The sequence below is a fragment of the Nestor notabilis genome, unplaced genomic scaffold (genome assembly GCF_000696875.1).
Source record: "Nestor notabilis isolate BGI_N333 unplaced genomic scaffold, ASM69687v1 scaffold12170, whole genome shotgun sequence".
Lineage (NCBI taxonomy): Eukaryota > Metazoa > Chordata > Aves > Psittaciformes > Psittacidae > Nestor > Nestor notabilis.
In genome coordinates, this window is record NW_009909757.1 from 1 (window position 1) to 22,968 (window position 22,968).

Genomic DNA, 22,968 nt, shown 5'->3' on the forward strand with positions numbered 1-22,968 from the left:
AAAAATATATAATAGCATTAATATTCTCTGCATTTCAAAGAACAAATGAATATTGACTTTTGATAGTATAACAGCAAATTAACTTTTGTTGTGTTTGAGGCAAAAAGAAATAGGAGCGTTCTTTAAATGTCAAACCTGTTGATCTTTTAGTTTTCATATTATTTTAGCATATCTTATATTCTCATTGACACAAGTTTCTATACAGATAGATTTAAAACTAACCCTCTGTTTCTCTTTCTCTGTCTCTATTTTAAGGCAGCCTTAACTTTGTGTCTTTTGAGACTTAGGGTTTTTTTTTTTCTTGCTCTGGGTCTGTGCGGAGACGCCAGTTTGACCACAATGAGTTGATGCAGGCTACATTTTTAGGACTACCAGGCCATAAGCCAGGCCTCTGTGTGTGTGTGTACACATGGGTCTCTTCTGCTTCTCTTTCTTCTTCTTCTCCCTCCCCTACATGTGAGCACCCCCACCACTGCTCCAAGACGGTATCTAGGGTGGTGGTTTTCTGTTTGTTTGAGCAGTGACTAAATGTTGACTGTGCTGGAATGAATTCAGATGAGTTGGCTCCCAAAAGCTCCCCATCTATTCCTAGAAGACTCCTAAAGGAGTTAAAAGCATTTGCATTTGACTGAATATTAAGTAACCTAAGTTACAATAGGTGGCAGTAAAATGTAGCCAAAAATGCGGTGCTGAAAGCAGCAGCTTCTTCAATTTTTGCTGTGAGGCCTCTGTGTCTGCTAGTATTATTTATGCCATTTTAAGAGGCTAGTACATATGAACCTGATTGAATCTTACCATTTTTTCTGCATATTTGTCTATCCATATGTCTCCATCCAATTCCTTTTTAGTATCAGCAACCGAAAAGATTTTCTGAGCAGCTCCACCTACATTGGAATATTAGCTAAAACCTAAACAGATTTTCAGGAAAAAATGAATTAATTTTATTTTGTTCTTTTACTGGTAGTATCCTAAAAAAAAAACAGTATTACAAAAACTGATAGTAACTATGGAAGGCTTAACAGCCCTGCAGAACTTCTGTTTTCCTAATTCTTTCATTAGATAACAATTTTAAATTGGGAGCCCTTCTGAAATTTTTTTTGTTGGATTGAATCTGATAGACAGTAAGCAAAATGAAATTGTGGGGGTGCTTTATGAAACCTTATTTCCCTTTAGCTAATCTGTATGAACAGTGCTTGCATACTTGTTTTGATAGCTTGAGAAGTAGTAGCTATACCTGATTCTGGTGACAGTAGAAAGAAATTCCAAATTCGAGTTGCTTTTAGCTGTAGAAAATTAATTACTTAGGATGCAGTATGTGTATCCTCATATGCACATTTAGACTATTGATTTTGAAGTTGTATAATTTTTTTGTAGTACCAGTCTTTCCTTTCTTTGCTATTCCAATCTGAAGAGGCTACAGTATAAGGCTCTTAGAAACCAATGGAAAAGAAATAACAATTGAAAACAAAATCTCCAGTGTAATGTGGGATTTTTTCCAGGTATCTGTATGCTTGTATCTGTCTGTTCATGAGATGTTCTCTTGTGAAATACGATGTTCTGATTATTTTTGTCTTTCCTTTTGTTTTAAATCCTGCCTTGACAGAAAGCTCCAGGCGATGTGTCTCGACCTATTCTCATCCAGATTGCAGAATCAGCGTACAGGTTTGCCCTTGGTTCAGTTGCTGGAGGTTAGTCTTGGCTGAGGAAAAGAATATGCATCTCACTGTTTGGGTTTTTTCTTCTTTTCTTCTGCTTTTCTTCCCCTTCTGCCTTTCACTTAAGTGTGGAAGGCTTCTCGGTCTTTCCCTTAGAGACATGTCTAAGGGATGGGATAACTGTAAGATTGAAGGGGAAGGGGTCGTCTGGTCTACAAGAGTTTTGGAATTTATGAGACATTGGAGTTTTCAGGTGGTGTTCCTATCTGATTTATCACCAAACCAGTTTCAGAAGAATCAGATTAATAATAAGGTACAGCCAGGGAAATACTTTTGGTTAAAACTGTGGGAGGTAGTTTAAAGTATCCATAATATATTGTGGAGAAAAAAGATACAACTGATACTTGAGATGTGTATGTGGAAGATAAGAGTTGCAGTCAAACCCTGCAAATGCAGAGTCATGTTTTCTTAGAGCTTGATTTTTATTTGCAGCTGTTGGAGCCACTGCTGTCTACCCAATTGATTTGGTAAAAACTCGAATGCAAAACCAGCGCTCTACAGGCTCTTTTGTGGGAGAACTTATGTATAAAAACAGCTTTGATTGCTTCAAGAAAGTGCTACGTTATGAAGGTTTCTTTGGGCTTTATAGAGGTAAGTTTAAAAGGTGGTATATACTAATGATAAGATACTAGTAAGAGTTCAGTGGGACTCTGGATTTTTAAGCCTTTTTTTGTTAAGACTTGAATTTTGTCTGGTTTGTGTTTTTGTTTATACTCTGTTACAGGTGAAGGTTTTGCAAACTTGATAAATAAAACCGCATTGTAATGAGAACATTTCTGGAGGATCTCTCTGTCCTTTTCTCATCTGCAATAGGGCAATAATAGCAATTTCCTACAGCAAAAATATACTGTTAGTCAAATTTTTATTTCCTCAATAGTCCTTAGTACCAAGGATGTTCTGTCCTGTGTGGTAAGAAGTTAGATCATCATTCTTTGGGTTTTTGTTTCTGTGTTCTTTCTTGCCTGTTTTCTTTCTATTTAAAAACATAAAACCACAGAGACTATATGGTACCTTGTTATTAACCAGAACTCTTTTTGTGATACCTTTTGTGACAGAAAGGTCTTTCTGAACCAGTTGCATGTGCTTCGCTAGTCATTGGGAATAGTCATCTTTATCAAGTTTCATGTATACCTCTTCTTAGCTTTTCACTGTTGAGTCAGCCAGAGACATTAGCTGGGTTTCAGCCCACTTACTTTTATATAAGTAACCAGTACACTCAGGTTATGAAGTTAGCTGTTCCAAGTTCCGTTTGTAGCCAATGAAGGAAGTTCCAAAAGCTCATTTACCATGTTCAGTATGTAAATTATCCTCACTTTGGGTGTCTTGGGTAAGTGCCTGCAGTTAGATGGTAGCTTTATTTTTTGTTGCTGTCTCAGTTAAGGCATCAATGGTGTACGTTCATGTAACACAGAAGTAGTCATAAATTGTCATGAACTACTGCATGAGACTGCAGTTCTTCTCTGTCACAGAGATAAAGCGAATTATATTTCTGGTATCCCAATATTGAGGCCTCTTATTCCCCTCTGCCATATTGATTAGGGAGGATTTGAAACTTGTGTTACTTATTTCATTTTTAGCCAGCTTGCTTAGAAACTTTATTTAACTTTTGAAAATCAGAATATCATAATGAGAGAAACTAATGGTTAAAAGCACTTGAGGATGGAGGATTTTGGTAAAACATTGTTATGATCTGCAAAGCTATATGCATCTGGAAGAAAAAAGAAGTTAAGTTAATAAGACAGCATGTGAAGCACTGTTAAAACAAAGTGGTGTGATAGATATGTACTCTTTAATGTATGACCTGAGTTACTAGAGGTTGGCTAAGTAGCTTCTCTGCAAAATACAGACTTTGTGATTATTTTGGCACTATTGGAGATGGGAAGGCTCTGTTGTTATTGACTGAGTTTGAGGCAATTTTTTGAGTAGGCCTAATAATTTGATAAGGAGTATTGACATGGTTTCTATTCTGTAAAGGTCTATAGCAATCAGAATCATATAAAGTCCCAGTTATAGGCTAATGAGTGAAATTTATTCCCTGCAAGTGTATGTCTGCTTCTTCTGGGATCCTGAAAAAATAAATATGCAGAATTCCACTATTAGCTGCTTCTGTCATATTGAAACTCTGAAACAGTGATTTTTTTCACCTGAGGAAAAAAACCCTTGGAGATGTCATAAATGCATATTCTTAACTCCATTTGCTTGTCATGTTTTTGGAGGGATTTTTTTTCATTGCTAAAATTTGGGGACCTTTAGGAACCTTCATCAGTATGGCTTGTCCTTCTATTCCCCATCCCCTTTACTACTTTTCAGTCTTCCAAGGAGTACTGCATAATGAAATCTCAGACAGTTTGGTGGAGCTGAACTTCCAAACCCAGGGCAATAATCTAATTTCTGGATTATATGGTAGAAATCGTGTAATGGCATAGAATACCATCATTTCAGAGGCAGATTGAGACCTGTGTTTCTGCAGAGTCTCTACTTAAAGGGAACCCTGATTTAGCTTCTCTTTTTAAGGAGTCAAATAGGGAAAACTGCTTAAAAATGTGGAGCATCCTCTGTGCAGTTCTGTAAATTCGGATTGTTGCTTGCTCTGTAAAGAGATGATGTTGGAGAAAGTTGAGCAACTGAGTGCAGAATGGAGGTTTCTGGTTGAGCTTGAGAGGACAAGAAAATTTGAAAGGAACATTTTATTGATTAGTTTACTGACCCAGTTTAATGCAGTAAATTTAATTGCAAGAATCATTTCATTCTAGTCTTAAATGTTGCACTAGGTAAGACAGAGTACATTACTTTTTGCTGCTCAGGGGTAACTGATACTCTTTCTTACACTGTGGTGTGTTCAGAGTTAAGTAAATGTGGTTTTTTGTCACCACTGGAGGAGGGGGTAGTAAGAGTTCTCCTGCTTAGCTGAATAGTAATGCAAAACCTTTAAAAAATTATAGTAGAAACATTTGGAGCAGTGGTCTCTTTGTCATGATACGCTGCAAGAAAGCAAGCAGAAATTATAAACCCTGCTCTGAACTCAGCTGTTTCAGATGATATTTTAATGCAAGGCACGTATTTCCATGAGTGAAGTAAACCGATTTTTCTTTTCTCTATTATTATTTTATTCCAAACTTGAAAAGGGCAAAACCACCGTGTTCTAAACCACCTTCTCAGATAAGGATAAATTACACCATCTTGTGGATATAAAGAGAGCACTAAATTTTGTCTAATGTCAGTTTGGTTCTAAGGGTAATCAGTGTTCCCATTGAAAAGATACTTTGATTTAAAAAAAACAAAAAACAAGAAAACAAACATGATATAAACCTCTGTAGAATCTTTAGAATTATTCATTATTTGAATGCTGTGTTCTTAAGCTTATTTTTTTAAGACTACATCTGAGATAAATTTTTCATCTGTCTGATTCTCAGCATGGCTGAAAAGAATACTCATCTTATATACCTGTAATTTACTGTTGCGTCTACATTTATACCTGAAATACATATTTAGAAACTTACAGGTATTTACATATATGCAAATATAAAAAAAAATTTGGAAGCTGAGATTTGTCAAGATCTCTTCCAACTGATAAGGTCACCTACCTTTGTTAAAGATTGCTTTAATCAGAAGTCCACCTGATGAGTCTCAGAATGCTTCACAGTCTTAAGCAGTGCCTCTGGTAGAAATTATTTCACATATACTTGATAGAAATTTTATGAGAAATTTAAGTACCAGATATAAAATACATTAAATTGTTCAGTAGCCATGCTGCTAATGTCACTCTCCTAGAGGATGAAAACCACAGAAAATGCTGTGGAAGACTGTCATCTGTGATCATTAACTGTTAAGGAACTTGTTCGTTTTATATCTTCCAGTGGTTCTTCTAGCACTGCAGTGACTCCAGATGCCATCTAATCTTAGATTTTAATCATTCGTTCATCATCCAGCATCGTTATTACAGATGCACTCCCATGCTAATGATACAAGACCATAGCAGAAACTTTCCTCCAGAAGTACGCAATGAAGTACTATTTTTGTAGAATGGAAGTACAGGCTTACTCCGACCCAAAGTTCTGTGAAAGCACAAAATCTTCAAGAAATACCTCATTTCCAGTCTGAGGGAGCTGTGCTTGAATGGCAACTGGTGATTAATTGTCCAGTTTCTTGTGTGAATCCTGTAATAGAAAAATTAGGCAGTATTCCATTACCGCCTTTCTATCAGATGTCCAAATGGTTTCAAATATTTTACCTAGATTGAGAACAACTCCTTTAGTCGCATCTGTTACACAGTGTGAAACTGAAGTTTCGTTGTTACACATCTGAAAAAATACTTTGGTCAGATAAGATTTCTTTTTTTCTTTTTACTTGATGCCATCACTACAGCTGGGCTGGAGGAGCTATTGCATGTATGTTCACCATGTATTTAGTCTGCTTTCAGCAAGTAACTTGTATGACATTGCAAACTGAATGTAGCTCTTGGTGCTCTCTCTCACATATACCTTCACCTTTCCATAGAGTTCTATAACTACAACAATATGTCAGACATGAAGAGGTACATGGTAATTGCTACTAAAAAGCCTTGAATGTATAAAGATGAGTTGAATAACGTTTGCTATGTACTACACTAGTAGGCTGCCTATGTACAAAGTGTTTTTCTCTGATGTTGTAAGAGGCATACATTTTTAAGACACTGTCAGACATTTCTAAGCCTGTCCTACATCTGTGTATGTGTCATATTGCTGATCTGCTAATGCACAGTAATGCTGAAAATTCCCAGAGTGTCAAGGTAACCCCAACAGGAAAATGACATTTTCCTATGTGTCCCTTTATGTGCATTCTTTCTTCCAAAACTTACCATCTTTATCATGTTCAAACATCTTTCAACAGTGTTTCAGGGCTCCCATCAAAACTGTAAAGAAAAAAGAATTTCGTTTTGGTGGTCATAACATATAAAATGCACACGTACCACTTACAAATAGCTTTATTACATAGTATGAGAGCTTCTGGAGACAGTAGGCCTAACTGGTGTCTGGCAAGGCTTTAAAATGTTGTATTAAAATTAATGCTGCCTTTTTAGAATACTATATGCTATCTTGCAGTAGAAATACACAGCATTATCTGTAATTAAACTCACAAAGCACTTTTATACTATAAAATTGTGTGTGAAGTAGAGACAAAGAGAAAAATGCTCTGGGTTTTTGATTGTTTGATTGGGTTTTGATTTTTTATTTTAGTGGTGGGGGTTGTAACTTTTACCTATTCTATTTAACCTTTCTCTTCTACATTGAAGTTTTATGGAAAGTTTTGAGTCGTAACAGTCCCATTCAGATTTGAGTGCAAAAGGAATGGGCCAGATGGGAAAAAAATAACTTGTGCCAAGATAAATGTGTTTTTCCTGTGATTTTATAGATACCTTTACGAATGCAATGTCTTAGGAGCTAAAAAATGAAAAATAGTAAAAAGGCCATCTTCAGATCAGTCTAGTGAAAATTAATTTGATTTGTCTTGCTTATATTGCTTCCAAAACTGCAGGTTCACACAGAACTCCAACTGGACTATTTTTATAATTTTATATCTTGATATTTTAGAATGTCTTTTTCTGTAATTTATTTGATATAACTTCAAAGTCATGTTATATATAGCTTAGGTTTAGTAATATATTTATATATGGGATTTTTAAATTAATAATCTCCAGGTTCTTTTGAAATTGCTTATCTGCTTACAGACCTGCTCTAATTCTACTGTCTTAGACTTAGGATCAGATAGTGTGCTTGTAAATGGAATGGGTTTTTTAATCTCCGAAGATAGAAATTCATTAGACATGATGTCTATACATATATAGACATTATCTATAGAAAATCTATATATCAGTCTCTAATTGTACAAAGGCACACGTCTTACAGCAAGATGTAAATACCATAGCAGTTGGAAAGATAATTTTGCCTGTATAAGGCTAAAACTGGAAAAATATTACTCATATATCCTTGTATTGTCTTAGTGCTGCAGAAAATGTGTTTAGTTACGCAGTTCTGACTGTCTTAATAGTTTTTCATTGAAGTCTGGATGCAAGTCCCCTGTGAACTAAAATGGCTTAAGAAATTAAAATTTTGAAGTTTAACTTACTCTTCAGAATTTTTTTTTTTGAGCAACTGTGTATGAACTTAGTGTTACTGTATTCTTTTGTTTGAATATTCAGCCAGATGATCATAATGCAACGTAGTTGTCTTAAGTAAATGTTAATTGTATGTATGTACATCAGCTGTATATGCAATTAGTTACTCTTTTTGACACTTGAAAACCAAAAATGCTAATACAGGTGCAAAATTTTAAAGGCATGAATATGTAACTAGGGCTGGCCCTCCTGATACAAGCCAAATGGTGCTATTCTCCAATGTCATTTCTGTATTAAGAGCATCAGTACTAACCAGTAAAAGTGATGGATGGTAGCAGGATGGAAGAATACACTAATCCATTGCACATACATTTTTGTCTTTGTTATTCTGAACTGAGCTCTATGGGAAAACGTTTTTTTGGCAAGTTAGCTTTTAGAGTTGGAACCTTTTTCCCCAAAAATAAAACCATGGAGAGATGAAAATGTCAGGCTTTGTAGAAGGCACCCAAACATGCTGCCTGAGCTACTGAGCTACTAAAACAATGAGGGCCTGCACCAGGAATAGCTGGGGTGATTTTCTCACATTTCTGAATGGTGTCCTGATTTCATTGTGCTGATGAATGCCTGCAACAGCATTCTAGCCCCAGGTAGTTTGTAAGCTTTGCATAGTTTAAGGTTGTGTCATCCAAAAGTTTACAAAATATCAACTGTTCACTTCAAGCAAGTGGAGCTGACAGTCAGAGATCCCGCTACTTTGAGTTCTGCAGTGCATCACTTCAAACAAAATCAAATAGGAAATTCCATACTGGGAAGAAAGCAGCATAACTTCCTTTGTTTAAGAACTGGTAAGTTAGCTGGGCAAAAAGCTCAGGAGTGCAGTCACACAGGTTTGAATGTTTTGCATTATTTTGATTACTGTCCCTTTGGGTTGTGCCATCTAATGCCGTTGTTTTTACCAGAAAAAGTTACTGGTCTCATGACTTTTGAAGTGGATTCATCATGTATCTCACAAAATTAATTAGAAAGTCTTAATTTTTGTGTGATGAAACATAAAATAGATATTAGTTTATGACAGAATACTGCAACAAAGTTGGCAAATCTGTGTTAGTGTTTGGGCATAAAGTGAACTGCTATCACAGGTTTAAAAAAGCTAACGAAACACATATAGACACTGGTAGCACTTGAAGTGGTAGCACACAGTTGGTTCTCAAAATGGAATGTTTAAGTAGTCTCATTAAATTTAATAACACAAAATTGCTGTAAAAATTGCCTGTTTCTAGGTGCTGATCTCTACATTTATTTGTTGATTTCTTTAGTTAATACCAAGTTCCGTAATCTATTGAATTTTCTGTTTCCGTGTTACAGGTCTGTTACCGCAGCTATTAGGAGTAGCACCAGAGAAGGCCATAAAACTTACTGTAAGTTTGCAAGTAGATTGTTTTCACATTTCTCCACATTGTAAAGTCCACCTAATTACAATTATGGCGTTAACAACTTTTATCCTTAATGTGTCAGCAACGTGGCAGAGTGTATTCCATTATTTTTGCTTGATACAAACTTAATTACAAAAAACACAGAGCAACTGTTTATGTCTGACTTGTGAACACAAAAAGTGGCATACAAGTCATGCGCAGATATATATACAAATACATTTTAAGAATCTTACTGAAAACTTCTTTTTGGACTTGCTCCAAAATATATCAAGTTTATTCAACTTGTTCAGTCCATCTGCTTGTTTGTAAGTAGTGCAGGCTTTGGTTTCACTTCTTAGAAAAAATGAATAATTATTTATTGGACTTGGAGAGCTTTTGTTTTTGTATCTCTATGTGGTCCTGTATGTTTAATTTTAGCACAACAGGAGATACTATAAGCATGTAGTGAAATGTTGGTAAGAAAGGAACTTGTTTGCTGCATTTTTTTCACCCTAAATGTTTTACTTCTGTAATTCTGCTATTTCTTGAATGATTTTAAGGCACTGAAGAATTTCTTATAACCCAATTTTAATGTATTTTTATTAGTCCATAAGCTAGTATTCACCAAAGCTAGTAGTATGCATTTTAAAAAAAGAAAGGTACTTAATGCTATTAATTGAATTACTGTTGTCTTAAAATTTACTATTGAACATTCTGATATTAATTTGAAATTATATTTAAATTTGTAAACACAGCAAGCATTTGTAAAATCCTATTTTATCATTAATTTTCATATAATGATTTTATTATTTGATTAGTGATGGTTATCTTTTTCAATAGTAAATGCTTATAATTGAGATGCAAATCTTTGTTAGAAAAAAAAATGTAGCTTTACAGTATTTCATTTAAGATCTAAGATCTGTTTGGTATGGGGGTTGGAACTAGATGATCTTAAGGTCCTTTCCAACCCTAACTATTCTATGATTCTATGATTAGTTTGGTAGTTTCATGGATTTATTTGCATTTTCAGTTGCACAGAATTTGCAGCTGATGAGTGTTTTCTCCAACCTTTTAATTTATCAGCTTTCATAAATGTTTGGTTTTTAAAGGTTAATGATTTTGTGAGAGATAAGTTTATGACTAAAGATGGCTCTGTCCCCCTGGCTGCAGAAATTCTTGCTGGTGGCTGTGTAAGTATCTTTCATTTCCTTCATCTAAGATTCATGAAAGCGCAGAGTGTAAGATTAACTATGTGGACTAAGGCTTCTGTTTAACCACAGATCCTGTTCAAGAGCAGACTCTCCTAGAGCATCTCAGTTCTTTCCTAGATAGGCCAGCCATTCTTGATGAAAGGGTAAATGTTTCTGTGCATCGTGCCTTTTAAGTGTGCTGTATAATTCTCACAGCTTGGAGTTGTTTCCTTAATAAAGAATGTGTCTTTATTCATGTTGGCTGTAGCTTCTGGCCTAAAGAGGATTCATGCTAACCTTTCCAGAAGTTAATCATTAGTTACTACTTTGTGGCACCCACTCCGCCACGTCACTTCTTTCCTGATGTGTTATTGCACCCACTAATGTTCACTTTTTGCAGTGATACTGGCTTTTTGAAATGGCAAAAACTACTCATGCTTCTTTGAGTTCATAGCAGACGTAGGCTGTGTAATCTTAACTAGTATATAATGCATTCCTGAATGTAGGCTGTATTTAAAACCCACTAAGTTTTTAAGAGTGTTTGCCTGCACAAAGTAGTATCTTAATGAACAACTGGCATACTACTGGGTAAGTGATAATACTTCACAGTTTGGTCTAGTTCTGTCTGTTCATATTGCAGCTTACTTTATCTGGTGTATTGATTTTGTTCAAGCAAATGTAAATACTTTGGGTAAAATGAATAGTTGTTCAAAGACCAGTGCACTTTACAGATAAAGAACACTGTTTATTTAAACCAGCTTTGATCACTGGGGCAGAGCAATGTTGGTATATTTTCAATCTATCTTTGTTTCTGCTGTCGTAAGACAGATGAGGTCACATTTTCAAGCAGCTTCTACCTATGTTAAAAACTACAGTGAGCAGCAACTTAAAAACAAATGCTTATGTCTTAACCTCAGTAGGTGCGGAGATTTGTGCTGTCTGTGCTTGCCGAGCGTGTACTACGATTATCTGAGCCTCAGGGTGCAGTGGCTCGGTTGCATTGCAGGCTGAGAAGCTCTGGCTTTCTGTAATTCTCAGGAGATGGGGCAGGCTTTGGCTGCTGTCTCACTGCTCCTTCTGTTTGATCACTGACCTGTTGTAGACTGCCAGGTAGGATCCCCTTGTTCTGTAACTTTAGGAGCATTCAGGGGAGAAAAAAAAAAAAGGGGGAGGGAGAGAAGAATGTGGGTTTCTAAAGCCCTAAATAAAAAGCATGTTGTAAATGAAGGAAAAATGCAATAAAGTGCTCTCAGAGTAAAAAGTGTTTGCCCCTTACACTAATAAAATGTCTTATGAATATAGCAGCCATAGAGAATTCAGTGAAATTTTCATTTAAAACGTCATTTGATTTAGAGTTTTTATTTTTACAGACTGCTGTGAATTTTTTAATGCAGTACAAAAAGCACTCTTTACAGAGACCTGTCATTCATGAGAATGCTGCAGCAAGCTTTTTGCCAGTAGTTCATTGTAGACTAAGGATCTGCTTTAAGAGATAAGTGGTTTGAGACATATTTTAAACGTGCTGTAAATGTTGGCTTGTCCTATTTGGTATTTGAAATATATATATTAATAACAAGATGCTGAATAAAGTTGTAGCAGTAGACGTGTGGTGGCAGAATGCCCTGAGTTTTCTTTTAACTGGAGTGCTCCACTTAAGGGCATAGTCTAGTGCCAGGTAGATAGGTTGCAACTTGTCTTTTCTGCAGGTGGTCTTTGTTTTTTTGGGCAGTGGGATTTGGGGTTTTGGTTTGTTTGTTTGTTTGTTTGTTTGTTTGTTTGTTTTGGGATTTATTTATTTCTTCTTTTATTTTAAACCCAATTCAGACCAGCAACAGAGATTCTCATTACAAGTGGTGCCGAGTTTTTGGGGTGAATTTTTCTCTCATGGTGTAAATACATACATGAAAGACAGGCATTTTCCTATAGCTTTCAGCGTTGTATTGACCTAACTTCTCGTCCCCATTTAAGCCAATGCGAAACCTGCAATTTCACCGTGGAAACAGTAAGGACACTGTTGAATGCTTTTGAAAATTTTCAGTCTTGGATTTTTACCTCATTTCACAATGTGGTAATCGCTTGTGTGGGAGGGAAGAAGACAGGAGTGCATGATGTGTTAGAGTCTAAAAAGGGGCAGCCAACTAAGATGTATTTTGTAAAAGACACCTGCCCTGTCACCTTTCCACTCTTCACATCTAATTCTCAGCTGTGACTGTGTTACAAACACAGATGTTAAATTTTCCTTCTTGTGCGATCTGTTTCCTTGGAGTGTATTCATTGCTTATGCAAGGGCTCTGTGCTGGGATGCGTGCTAGATTTTAATGTTTTAAATACCAGCCCTGTGAGTGCAGTATAGCGTTAATACCCAAGAAAGGGAGCACAAGCAGATACTTGGATGGTTTGGGTTGTTCAGTAACACAAAGGGCTTTGAAGGGGTCAGTATCACCTGTGTAGCTCCATTCCACTGTTTGCCCAACCATTGCCAGGCGTTGACTTTTAAGTCCCCAAGGAGTTAGCTTTGCATCATAATTACTGAGAATTAGTACACATGGCTGACTTTTGCACTTGTGACTAAAGCTGATTGTTTCATTGAACAAGCCTTTTTCTGTTTTGTAAACTGTTTTCTCTCCTGAAAAAAAAAAAGAAAAGAAGAAAATAGATCTTTTACTTCATGACCTCGTGGCACTTAGTTCAGCTAACAGCCTGTTTCATGGCTTTTTATTATGTAAAGATGAAAGTGATAAATTGGTTGAGATTTATTTTTTTGGAGACCCCCCGGAATATAATTAAGAGTATTACCTTTATATTTTTATACAGACTCTTGAGGAGGGTTGTTATGTAAATTACTAACTCACAATTTCCATCCTTTTGTTTGTAAGAAATTTTCCTAGTGACTGTGGTATTTGTTACCCATAAATATATATGTAACTTCCCGATTTGCACAATGCCTGACACCCACCATGAACTCTGGTCTCTGCTGTGCATTTAGGTTTCTCATCACTCATGCGAATCCTATGTAGTTCTTATTATTATTAGACTACTAAAAAGCTTCAGTTCCAAGACATAGTGTAATGATACTGTAGAGCTGGGATCTGCTGAGTGTCTAAACCACAAATCTGACTTAACCTCCTTTAATGAAAAAGTGCACAAATGTGCTAGGTTTGATTTCTGCTAATGCTGTTAACTTACCTTCAGGGATTCTTTAATAAAAGGATGATCTTGGGTAAGCTGTAAGTACAACTTGAAATCTTTTCTTTTACAGTGGCAATAATCTTGAAGTTTCTGTAACCTTTTTTCATGGTCTTTATTTTATACTGTAAATAAAAAACAATCACTAGTCATACTGAGTTTAGCTGCTTGTTTAATTTAAACTTAATTCACAGAAAGCTGCTGTTAAAAGTAACCTGATTATTTTTTTTTTCTTCATACAGCAGTGGCCATTATTCTTTTGTTTTTAGTTACATTAACAAATTGAAAACTCTCTTTGTAAAAGTGTCATAAATATTATTTTTTGGGTTTTGAGGTGTTGCCTGTAACACTAAGCTTTTAGGCGAGACAGTCATGTTGCTTAGTTCCTTAAGTAAAACAGCTTCACGTTTAACTGAAAAAATTACATTATGTGTCTGGAAGTAATGGGGAAAGAGATGCAAAGATGCAAAATAAAGACTGATCATAAAACACAAAATACAAAGGGAAACAGAAGGAGTATTATAGTGTGACCGAAAGAAATAGCTATATAATATGTTGCCCTGTTTGCATATAGTAATACAATTCTGTAGGTAAATCAAAGGCTTTATTTTCAGCAAGAAAACCATTTTGCTTTATTAACCTTTCCTTGTGCTCTCCCTCCCCTTTCCAAGTACACACAGTCCTTTCCTTCCCAGCTGCTCAGTGTGTGCTCACTATTAGCCAGTTTAAATCATGTTGCACAGTACAATTACAGACCCTGTACAGATCTGCTTTTATTTAAATTGTCAGGACAATTTTAGGCATATTTCTAGAGACTTTATAGTAATCGTAATAATGTTAAAACATCTTGGACCTGCTTGGACAACCTCAACCCTGCTATGGAGTTAAAGTTAGATATAGTTAAGATGGAGTTCATCTAGAAAGTGCAAAATCCTGTCCAGAATTAATTTTTATAAAGGAATATGATGTGAAATTCCAGATAAATTGTGCCAAATAACTGATCCAGTGCAAATAGTTTTATTGAGCTACTTACAACGTTTATGTTTCATAAAGTAATAAAGATAAGTCCACATCTGAGCTGCATTTTCTCTGTGGCATTAAAGTGGAGGTAGAGGGTGTATGGACTGCAATAACCACACTTCTTATATCTGTTGCAAAAATGGAGACATTTCTGAGTTGTAGGCTAAAGGAGACTGAAGGTGTCATTCTTGCTTTCATTATTCAGAAACCTAAATGTGATAAAATTCTATTCTGTTTGGCAAATAGGGAAAGTGAAACAGCGTTATGTGTGCCAGGGGAAAAAAAAATCTCTGCATGTATATCTGGAAAAAAAACCAAAGAAAGTAACAACTGCTATCACACAGAAAAGTTTTGGTATAGTTTATTGAGATAGTTAAGTAATGATGGTTGTCTTGATGATTGCTCATATTAGCTTTGAAAGCAAATGGCATACATCTCTTGAACACTTAACAGATTTATTCTCAGAGGTCTGTTCTCCCAGTTGTCAGGGAATCTACCTTCCATTACTTTCAAGGGGAGTTCTACCTGCATGTGTAAAAGCCCAACATTCACATTTCTTGTTTAAGGAACAGTTCAAAAACTCCTAATACATTTTTTCCTTGATTAAATATAAGACTATTTTCTTTCTACATAAAATTGATGTTCTTAAAGAAATTAATTAGATTTAAAGTCTATTTAATATAATTAATATAATGTAACAGAATATACTATAATGAATTAGTCATTTTTAAAGTATAGGTTTCTGAACCACTGTAATTGTAGCTATTTTTAGCATAATTTAAACTAATTGTAAACTTTTGTTACAAAAATCCCAAACTAGATCTGGACTTAAATTTAACTTCACGTTTGCACACCTGTAGTACTTCAACACTACTATTTTTTAATTGTCTCTGATTAATTTTCAGCTAATCTTCGATTTAAGCCTTATAATGAAGTTTTGGAAATAACATACAGTAACATGATAGCCCTTCCAAGAGGTTGTACCAAAGGGTGGGGAAGTTCCTGGTGTAGAGTTCCTGCTTTTCTTTGACCTCAGCCCGTATTTCCTTGCAGGTTTGGATGTTATAAAAAATAGTTTGCTGAAATTTCCACCAGTCATACCTGTTTAAACTGGCCGTTCCTGAAAGCAGTGAAGAGTTGTGCAGAACATGATTTCACTCTATTTTGAATTTTCCTTTTTAATTTTAATTTTTTCCAAAGGTGTTCTCCCATAATAAATTAGAGGTACTTTCCCCTTTTGCTTCCTTTTCCTTTCCAGTCTCCCCTGAAAAATAAGAGAAAGATCGAGGAGTGGGAGGGGTTTTTTTCAAACTATAAATCAAAGCAGGGATGAATATGTTTAGGTTGATATGTTTCTGACTGAAGAACTGAACAATTCTGAACTCTAACAAAGCTCATTTTTTTCCCAACAAACATACTTAGTGTTCTTTCCACTTGAAATATATTCTTTGTTTTCCCTATTGTATTAGAAATAACGACTGCAAAATTTTATGTGACCATACATTACAGTATGAAACATATATTTGTTTTGATAATTATATTTTATAACACATCCCTTTCTCCTGTTACCCCTTCTTTTACTGGCAGTAAAGTATTTTAGTGTTTACCAGTGCAGGTTAAAAAAACCTTGAAAAACAAAGCCTCAAACGCAAATCAGGAATTACAATCTAGCTTTCTGTGAGAAAAGGGAAGATATTTATGATGTCACAGTAATTTATGATGTGATCAAGAAATAATGGGCCACAGTTTTAATACAGCTACCATGCCTTAAGACTTGAAAGGTCTGTAAATCATTAAATGATTCTACAACTAGTCAAAATAGACAAGTAGAGCAGACAGAGCCAAACGTTAACATATTTGACAGGTCTGTAACTTAATTGCTTTTATAATGCCAATCAAGTAGGCTCCACTTTGATTTTTTGGCTAGGCTTCTGAGAACTGAATTACCTTTAACGTGGTAAATACAAAATCCACAGTTTTTATTTTTTTCCCACTGCAGACTTGGTCAGTGCTTATATCCGAACCATACTGCTGTTTGTTTTTGTTTAGCCAGGTCATTAATATACCATTTCAGGACAATTGTCACAACTTTTATCTGAGTCTTGGAAATCTGTCTGAAGCAGTAGCAAGAATGTACTTCTGTTCAGACTAATTGCAATTCTATTTATGAGCACTTCTACATGAGCATTTGAAGGAGCTTGCTTTACATTTTATGTATACTGGGATGTTAATAAGACTCTGCGATTCTAGCAGCATTCGCTGCCCAAAGTAAAACCTTAGGCAGACCAAGACAAGCCTGTCCTTGGAAGGCAAGAAAGATTAGCTGGAGAAAAACAGTTCTGCCTGAGCAGTATGAAAGCTCTTTCTGTGCTAGCCTGGTCAGGGTAGTGAAAAGCAGATGATTGAGGGCTCAGGAAATCTCCCCGTGATCTGAAGAAAAGGTATTTACTATATGAACTCCCATTGCTGAAGAGTGTTACCAGAATCCTGTATTGATAGGAACACAGATGAGAGGACACAAAATAGCATGAGATGGCTTATCTGGATTTTTGAAGTCTGGCTTTATCGGGGAAAAAAGGTAACATAGAACCACACTTTTGAGAACCCAGTATGCTTTGCCCTTTATGTGCAGCACCACGTAATTGAGGTTGTCACCTTTGAAATCTGTAAGAAGAACAGTCACTTTGGACAGATGTCTGTTACTTGGTAGCTCTTTTGGTAACAGGCAGCAGCTCAATGTAATTCATCTGATGCTTTTGGGATCTTTTGCCATACAAACATCAAGACTTTCAGAGGTAGTTTGAAGCACTGCAGTCACACTCCGTAAATCTGGCTTCTAAGTCTTGTTCTGTTGTAGACTTAGTATGTGATTTTGTGGTAAATCACCGAATAGTCCTATGTGTAACTTGCCCTTTATTATACAATGAGGATGATAATTCTTCTATTCTTGCTTTTTTAATTTAGAGGGGTTTTTTTATGGCAGGGAACAATATTTTGCGTCTGCACGATGCTTAGCACTTCAGGAACCTTGACTTTAATTAGGATTAATGGATGCTAGCAAATGCACAGGAAAACAAGCTGCATCTGGCAACTGGCAAGGAGTAAAGGCCTGGGACAGTGTGAACGATACTCAGTATGACTGAATGTGATAAAGAATTGACTAAAAATTTTGAAACTTGCACCTGCTTGTCTTTTTGTAAATTGAATGAGTAGCCATGACATTGTGGACCATTTCTTTTGCAGAGGTCGATTTTAATAATGGTATAATATGTTGCTTATGTATTTTTTGTATAATATGTTGCTTATATATTTTATGTAATTTTTATGTATCGTTGCCATGATTGCTATCCCTGGATGATATTGTTGGGAAACATTAACACTCTAACAGCAGTAGTAATCCTTTCTTCATCTGTGAAACCTTAAAACGTGATGTGTGACAAGTTGGATGGAGAAGAAAGATCTAGGATGACCCTAAATTCTCTTAGCTGAGAAAAGGAAAAAGGATATGATTTAAAGTAGGTAATAAGGTTAATTAAAAGCACTGGAACAGCTGATGGACAGTACTGGTGAAAGGAAAAGAATCTAGTACTCCCTTCTGGAATGGAAAACACAGAATTTTCTCCCTGAATTGCAAGCTGTATTCTCTTCAGAACCTACACTGAAGCTCTCAAATGGAGATGTGAAAGCCTTAGGAGAGCTGGGTCTGGTGTGCTCATTTATCTAATTTCATAAGGGCACAAAATGAAGTTACATTAAAAATAACAGGAATTTTTGTGTCTTCGTGTAATGAGGGGGCTGAAAATGTTTATTTTCCAGTAAAGTTTGTTACGAAATTATTTGACCATATAAAGAAATAGAAGATATTCTGACTTCTTAAACTGGAGTGTTGTTAAGTGGTTGTTATTAAACTAGGGGTTTTTTCACTACAGAGTGGGTTTTATTTCCCCGTGGGCAAAAAAAAAAAAAAAGCCACCTCAGTGATTTCTGCTTCTCCCTTCTGTTCAGTAAAGTAGGAAATTAGGAGGCATGTGATCATACTGTATTACTGTACAAGACTATACTGCCATCGAGAGGTGCTGGGTGATAGCATACCAAGTGCAGAGTTGAAGAACTGCAAAAATGAGGAAAAAAAGCCAAACAACCTAGCTTGTTTTTAAAAATTCATGTGTGTGGGTGTATCACCAGCTGTTCATTTGTTAAAGCACGTTGAACTCTTGTAGGCATGCAGGTTTCTAGCTGTGTGTCTATGAGGAGATTTTGGATGACAGAGGTATTTCCCGTTTATTTTCTTGCTTTATATCAAACAAGGCCATAAGTGCTTGTGATTAGGTCAAATGGTAAGTTCTTTCAGAATCATATAGGCTGGTTTTGGGCCCTTACAAATAATTATTTCTGTAGTACCTCTAGGTATCTACTCCTATAAATAGCTCAAAATTGCAGTTTTTATTTTAATCACATGATAATAACTGAAAAGTAATAGATTTGCTTTTTCAGCCAGATCATTTGTTTCTTTAAAAAATGATTGGAAGAGATGATAAGGGATTTAGAGTTGAGGGTATTTGGGTTTGTAACTAAAGTATAGAAAAATTGGTGTTACTGGAAACTATCTATATTAAACAGTTGACGAAGCTGATTTTTGTGACACTTAGTGGAACAATCATTAAACTTGAGCAGCCTGAACTTAAACTGTATTTATTCTAGCCAAAAAAAATAGTTTTTAAATTCTGACCTTTGGGAGTACATTTCAGAATTCTAAAATGTGATACACTTTCAGCTGCAAAAGGCAGCTTTTGGCCAAACAGAATGAATGAGCAGGATGGCATGATGCGCTGATGGTGTTTTGTCTGTTTTTTCCGTAACATTTATACCGGGACCTTGAATAGACTGAAGAAAAAAAAAAAAAGGTTGATGAGATTTCTTTCATTGCATTCGCTATGCAAATACTCAGAAAGAAGACAGAAGTAATGCTGTTGTGATTCAAGATACCGATTTGGAGATCAGGATATCTGGAGACTCTTACAAGTTGTGTGTGTTTGAGCTAAGTGGACACACACACTGGGCATACAGTTAACCCCTTTACCTCAAATCCCCTTCTTGTAAAACCAGAGTCACTGTACTTCCCTCACAGGAAGACTGGGAGGAAATACCATTAATATTTATGAGACACTTTCATACTATGATGATGAGTAACATGATAGGAGTTACCAGTACTAGATAAGCAAGAAATCATTTCATTAGAGAATAAAGTAGCCATGTCTGGTTTGCTTCCCTTCCCATTTTAGGAGTAAGGAGCTGCAGTTACCAGCAGAGATGGTTAAATAACAGAGTGATAAAAGCTCCCCACCAGGCAACTATACTTGTTACTGCTAGAACTGCCTCTGCACAGGCTGATAAAGCAGCCTTCCTATCCATCACAAACCAGGCAGGTGGTAGAAACCTTCCTACCGAGACCCTCTGTCAGGTATTGTCTGGCTCATCGCTTTCAGTTATTCACAATTTGATTTTTGGAGTGTGTCTTGGATCAAATTCAGAGGATGACAAAGGTTGTTAAGGGAGTTCTGCACTAATACCTGGACAGTTCTGTGGAACGACTTCATTGGAAATTTCCAGTGTCTTTCTTCAAAACTGCTTTGTGGGCAGCAAAACTGGCTGTCTTTCTAGTAATGTCTGGTGCACGCAGGTCTCAAGTGTGTTAAAAATTTGAATGTAGCGAACTTAATTGTATAAAGTAGGTAAATAACAGCATCCCCATTTTTCAAATAGCAAGCTGAAGCAGAGGATGTCTTGTGTGACTTGCCCAGAGCCATGAACACCTAATGCTGCAAGTGTCGATGTAGCCAGATTGGATATGCAATCATACACATTTATGTGTGCTAGCACCTGAAGTACTGTTTGAATTCAGAAATTATTTGCCTTTATTCTCCTTTAAAATCAGATAGATGTTTCTATTTCCATTCTTTAAATATGGCATTCACTTAAACATTTTTATAGATTTAAATGTTAAAAAACATTTTTATAGATTTTTAAATTGCTCAGTGTTCTGGTGCATTAATATTAATAATAGTAACAGTAATAATAATACATTAAACTTAATTTTGTTGTCATCTTTTAAATTTTAATATGGTTTTCCTGTAGTGAAAATTAAAGGAACACTTCCCATGGAGTCATGGCACAATGAACTGCAAGAATATCATACTGAGGAAAAGTAGTTTATTTGTTCTAACATAGATCAGTTGGTAGTAGCTTATAAGAAGTGTGTTTCAGAGGAGTGCTATGGTATAGCAAACTTGCAAATGCACATTATCACCTGCAATTGGGATTTTTCCTTTTAAGAAGAAAATATGTGTGATGGCATGTGTAAATGCTTAATATTTGTATTACATAGAGCAAAATGTTTATTACATAGGAATTGTAATTCACCTTAAGGACAAGTGAAAGAAACAATTTTTTATTTTGAACACTTACTCACTTAATATGTTTCAGTTTAGGTGCAAAACTAAAGTCAGCGTACGTGCCAAATAATTTATCAGTCTAATTTCTGATGGCAACAAGAATAGAGTTTTATACGTACCAGGATTCTGGTTTGGTAAAAGCAGTTAAATTAAATTATGCCAATTTGAAAGTCAAAACCAGTTGAGTTACACAAGAGCATGCTTTTTCTGGTCAAAATAGGAAACATTTGGGATATTTTGGGGGTTATGTAAAGACTTTAATTTGTAACCGCACTGTGTATGCACAGTCTAAGTGGTAGACAAGAATAGTTGTTCGTGCGATTTGCCATTTCTTCAGCACATTATTTAAACCATATTAGTGCACATATTTTTTATTTTGAATGATAGTTAATCTGAGCTATGATTAATTCTTTGAACATTTGGATAATTTGAAAAAGATGTGCACATAGTGTTTACATACTGGACATGGCTAGATGCAAGTGCTTTTATATGCAGCTCATTTCATTTTAGTCATTACCTTCTAGAAAAAAAACCACGTTGTTTTGTGGTGGGGAGAGTGAGGGTTGCCCTTTGAATAGTTTGTGTGATTTCAGAACCTACAGGAGGGGCATAGCTGTTGGACCATGTAATTAAGAAATTAAAAGAAGCTAGAATGACACTGTTGAGTTTGGGCCAAATGAGATTTGAGTATGTTTTGAATACACTTAGGTAACCTTCGTGTTACCTTTTTTGACTTGTTTCAAATTTTTAACTCAGGATCTGTCAGTGGAGCAGAAAGGTTATGTCCTACCTTACATATTGTGAATGAGATGAACTTTATGGAAACTAGCGGGGAGTCTGAAATGCTTGCCACTATTGTGTTTTAAATCTAACTTTCAAAATCAGTTGAGTGATATCTTCCCAACAAACGGAGACTGACACATTAACAACATTTAGTGGTTCTTGGGTTCTTGATTAATAGAATCCTTCAGTCTGCAGACCTTCTTTTCTTTGTTATCTGGTGCACAAATAATGATGTGGAGCTTGGACTCTTGAATCAAACAGCATTTAATGGTACTGAAACTGGCAGTTCAGTTGCCTTTTTGAAAAGGCACAGTATATCTGTTGTTCTGGTCTTGGGAATCTATGTGTTCATTGTTTTATGAAACCATGCCAAAATTGAAACAGCTTCTGCCAGACTTTTGCTCTTCAATAGTATGTTTTCACTTTCTATGTACTGGCGTGCATATCACAGTTTCTTTACTTAGTTACTAATCTTTCCTTTCACTTCATTACTTGCTTTACACTGTTCTTGGCTTGTCAGTATTGCATAACTTCATCTTGGTGAACATATTCTTGCAGCAAGAGTTGACCTGGTGTCTGTCTTATGTACTGCAGTGTCTTGCAGTGGCTAACCTACTTCCTCTCTGTTTTCCCTGACCACTCATCTCATGGGGGGGGTATGTTTCTTACCTTGCAAACTGCGGTTTATCAACTACAAAAATACTAAACCACTTGTCTGCTAATAGCTTAACCAACTACAGCAAGATTAAAAATGTCTTCTCATAAATATAACAGGATGTAGGCTGCAAATAATGTCACACTTAAATGTATTACTTTTCACTTCTAATTTCAGGCTGGAGGTTCTCAAGTGATCTTCACCAATCCACTGGAAATTGTCAAGATTCGATTACAGGTGGCTGGAGAAATTACTACTGGTCCACGAGTTAGTGCCCTTAGTGTATTACGCGACTTAGGCTTCTTCGGTCTCTACAAGGTATGGATTTTTATATATACATGAATTAAAAGCCAATTATGAATATTTCACATCAAAATATAATTTCATTTTTCTCGCAGACTTTCATAGGTGGACATATTTATTTTAAAAAGAAATCTGCCTTGTTATATCTTCATTTTTCA

General features: G+C 35.7%; 1 protein-coding gene across 1 annotated transcript in view; it reads left to right on the forward strand.

The window, feature by feature from the left end:
* Window positions 1-1,603: 1,603 nt before the first annotated feature.
* The window catches only part of LOC104411634 (calcium-binding mitochondrial carrier protein Aralar2), a gene marked incomplete at its 5' end in the record, with an annotated part of 38,626 nt that continues 17,261 nt past the window's right edge, over window positions 1,604-22,968 (forward strand). The window contains 5 exons of the mRNA XM_010022138.1: window positions 1,604-1,688; window positions 2,148-2,306; window positions 9,175-9,227; window positions 10,331-10,411; window positions 22,685-22,825. Of these exons, the coding sequence (XP_010020440.1) occupies window positions 1,604-1,688; window positions 2,148-2,306; window positions 9,175-9,227; window positions 10,331-10,411; window positions 22,685-22,825 (519 nt within the window). The remainder of the gene's footprint in view (window positions 1,689-2,147; window positions 2,307-9,174; window positions 9,228-10,330; window positions 10,412-22,684; window positions 22,826-22,968) is intronic.